The sequence below is a fragment of the Alnus glutinosa genome, chromosome 4, assembly GCF_958979055.1.
Source record: "Alnus glutinosa chromosome 4, dhAlnGlut1.1, whole genome shotgun sequence".
Taxonomy (NCBI): domain Eukaryota; kingdom Viridiplantae; phylum Streptophyta; class Magnoliopsida; order Fagales; family Betulaceae; genus Alnus; species Alnus glutinosa.
The window spans coordinates 34,318,589-34,322,121 of record NC_084889.1 but is presented as its reverse complement, the minus strand read 5'-3'; the positions used below and the strand labels follow the sequence as shown (position 1 = coordinate 34,322,121).

General features: G+C 35.4%; 1 protein-coding gene across 2 annotated transcripts; it reads right to left on the bottom strand.

The window, feature by feature from the left end:
- Positions 1-542: 542 nt before the first annotated feature.
- Positions 543-3,017, bottom strand: LOC133867463 (protein VACUOLELESS GAMETOPHYTES-like). Of its 2 annotated transcripts, XM_062304237.1 has the most exons (3): positions 2,856-3,017; positions 2,199-2,645; positions 543-1,043 (listed from the first exon to the last, which is right to left on the bottom strand). In XM_062304237.1, the coding sequence occupies exons 2-3, from the start codon at positions 2,467-2,469 to the stop codon at positions 811-813; spliced, it is 504 nt and encodes a 167-aa protein (XP_062160221.1). In that variant the 5' UTR covers positions 2,470-2,645; positions 2,856-3,017; the 3' UTR covers positions 543-810. The 2 variants fall into 2 exon arrangements, with proteins under 2 accessions (XP_062160221.1, XP_062160220.1); XM_062304236.1 differs by having other exon boundaries at positions 553-2,645.
- Between the last annotated feature and the right edge of the window lie 516 nt (positions 3,018-3,533).

Here is a 3,533-nt window from a genome sequence, read left to right as displayed (position 1 = left end):
ACAATAATTATTTATTCCACTAAGACTCATTGGTATTATTTTATTATTCTAATTCTATTATTTCAACTAAAACTTATTTTTATTCTAATTATATAAATTTATCTACTTGAAATTTCTTATTAGTCCAATCCTATCAAATAAATATAATTTATTAAAAGTTAAATTCCCTACTTATTTTTTTGGGCATTACAAATTATCTCTTTAAGGAGATTCGCTTTTGGTGATTCTAGCTGTTAAGAGCCCCTATCTTTTCTCCTATTGGAGTTTTTCTAATTTGTTTTAAATTCTAGTGTTGTGTTATCTTCCTTTCAAAGTTGGAATACTTTGAAAGTGTTTCATTGTACCAATTTTCGAACTCATGCTTTAGCTAAATGGGCCGTTGCCAATCATGTTTTTTGTTGCATTTTCATAGGATCCCAAATTCTCTTTTCCATTCCAATCCAGAGTACATAGTAAGAATCCTCTCTTATAACTCTTTCCTCATTTCATCAAAAAAAAAAAGTAGAAATTTTATTTCTTTTCTAATTTCTGGCAATTTTCTCAGCAACCAAAAGAGTGAAAACATATAGAGGGTTGTATAATGACCAAAAAACCAAAATAGAAATTGATGAAATACAAATGAAATATAGTTCTTACAACAAAATAACTAAACTCAAAACTTAAAAATGATTAGAAGCTACACAATAAAATACCTATGCAAATAGGTAGGAAAAATGGCGTGTCGGAAAGGTTTAGTTGCATCTCCCATTTTTAAGCTCATTATAGTTCACAATATATTAACAACTAGATTTGGGAAGTAATGGAAAATTTTCAATCAGCCAGCCTTGTTTGTTCTGTAGTCTTGTGAATGCACCACCTGTGAAGATTGAAATCACAATCGATACATTTATAAGTCAAGCCATAGCAAAGACTACCACATTCATCACATAGACGATCGGCACCCTTGCACTTGTCAACCAACTTGAGGGGATGTTCATGCCTCACAGACTTCATATATGAAAGTTTTCCAAGAATGCAATTGGGATGAGCAGGAAAATTGAAGTCTGCACAATAATAGAACCAGTGCTTTAGATTCCGCTCTTCTTCACAAATATCACAAAAATATTCATCACTAGAACTATCTTCATCTTTATAACAAAGTATGAATGGTTGTTCGTACGGTCCGTATCTTATGGTATGAGGTAATGTAGCGCATTTGAAATCCAGAGTAAATTTACAATCAGCACAACGAAACATTAATTCTTCTTTGTTAGAATCACAAGAGCTACACTTATCAGAATCTGATGTGCTGGAGAGGATAAGTTGGTGCTCATGACCGTCATGGTTAATGATGTCTGGTATCAAACTACAATAGACATCAAGGTCGAAATCGCATTTTTCACAACGGTAGGCAAAGCCATTACAAGTGCGGTTACAAGCATCACAGCGAAATCGCCTAATATAAGATATCTCTGGGAGGAGAATGAGGGAATGTTGATGAAGTGGGTGTGACTTTTTTTTGAGCAATTCAACGCAAGATTTGTGAAGAAAGAATCTGCATTGAGCACAACTATAAAAGGGAAGGGAGATAGGCGACACACACGCATCACATTTTTCTTTATTCTCAAGTTGCTCATCATTAAGCTCTAAGTCATGCTCATGACAAAAATGTTTGATTTTGACAGCTTTTTCAATTTTGTCCTTTCCCACTTTGGATTTCAAGACAACATAAGGAAAGGAATCAATGGATTGATCAGGCCCCAGCTCCGTATCTTCAGAATCCGGAACAAATGTTTCATCCAGCAGTCGTCTATTTGTAGCACATTGAAGATGGTTAACGTAATCACAAGTTGAGCAACAATAAAACATGTAGTCTATGTTTACAATTTCAACACAGAGTTGGCAAAGTCTATGGTCGGATTGATGGACCTCAAGAGAGTTGGTGATCAGGTTGAGAGGGTGGGTGTGGCGGATATGCTTGACAGTCAATGGGATGGAAGCACATTCTAGGTGGACCCAGAATCCGCAGAGACCACATGAATAAAACATGCCTTTGCCTTCTTTTCCACAAGCATCGCAGGTGAAAGAGACAGATCTACGCATGAGGGTCAATGGGTGGGCATGAGTTTCAGCTTGGATGGTGAGCGGCAGAGAAGCACATTTTGTATGAAGATTAAATTTACAGTCAAAACAATTGTAAATGAAGCCCTTCATATTACCTCCATTGCAACCCTCGCATTTGACTTTGGGATTTAGAAATTGATGTTTGATGAGAAGGGGATGTTTTGGGTGCAATGGATGCTGCAACTTGCGGGGTAGTTCCGCACATGATTTATGAAGGACTACCCAAGAGCACTCTTTGCAACTATAATTAGGACCCGATATATGTTCCCAGCACCCAACACAATTATTAGAATATCCATAATTAATCCTTGGCCGATCTTCGTTGAAGTTCAACGGATGACTGTGGCCGAAATGTTGAAGCTCCATCTCCCAAGCTCTATATTCTCTAATGGTGAAATTTGTAAATGAATGAGCTGGCAAACTTACCTGAAAGATGAAGACAGATCCGGATATATATGGGTGTATTTTGAACCAAAAAGATAGGCCCACTTGTTCCGCACTTGCTCTCTCACATGACACAGCCTTCAACTATAAATACCCAGCTGCAACAAATTAAAAGGAGACAATCATCTTCAAATTGAAAAGGACGAAGCAGTCTCCCAGTTTAGACGATAAATGATGGAAAGAAGCTCACAAATATTGCATATCAGAGTTGAAGAAAACAATATTAACAGCTATATATGTTTTGGTCAACATACAAAAACAGGCCACTGGTCAAATGATCACATAAGCAGGCATCAATGAATACTCACAGCTATATAGAAGAAATCTGGATTTTGGCTTCAAAGCTTAATAAACCTCCCAATTAAGTTCAAAGCTCAGTTTCGCTTCAGATAAACATAAGATCGGCTCCAAACTTATCTACTACTTGTGCCATACGATGGGAAATGCTTTTAAGAATTCAAAGGTGTTCACTTTCGATGAGCAAAAGAAAAAGCAAGGAAGGTGGTGGGGGGGCCTAGCATATATTATATATGTTGTTTGTACCATTTGCTATGTATATGATTCTTTGCCCTTAGCTTACAATATATTTTCTATATATTTGATGTTAAGTTCGATTTAATTCCCATAGGTTTATCATCACTTCCTATTTTATTTAATCTACCTTTATTTTATTTACCACATCTTAAATAAACAGGACGCAAAGGCTCTTTGATTCCGACTTCTAAAACATTTTGCTTAAAAATCAAATATATTATTTAAAGCTTCACAATAAGATTTGGGTACTTTCAAAATACTAGAACTAGCAATTTTTTACTTTCTACAAAAAGATCTCTACATTTTGACCAAAAATAAAAAATAAAAAATAAAAAATGTAGATATCCTTCAACTATCCTCACGAAATTTGAAATTAGTTTTACTTACTCCCATATTTTTGTTTACCATATTTTGCTCATAAATGACTGAGGTTAATTTCTTAACGGCCACCT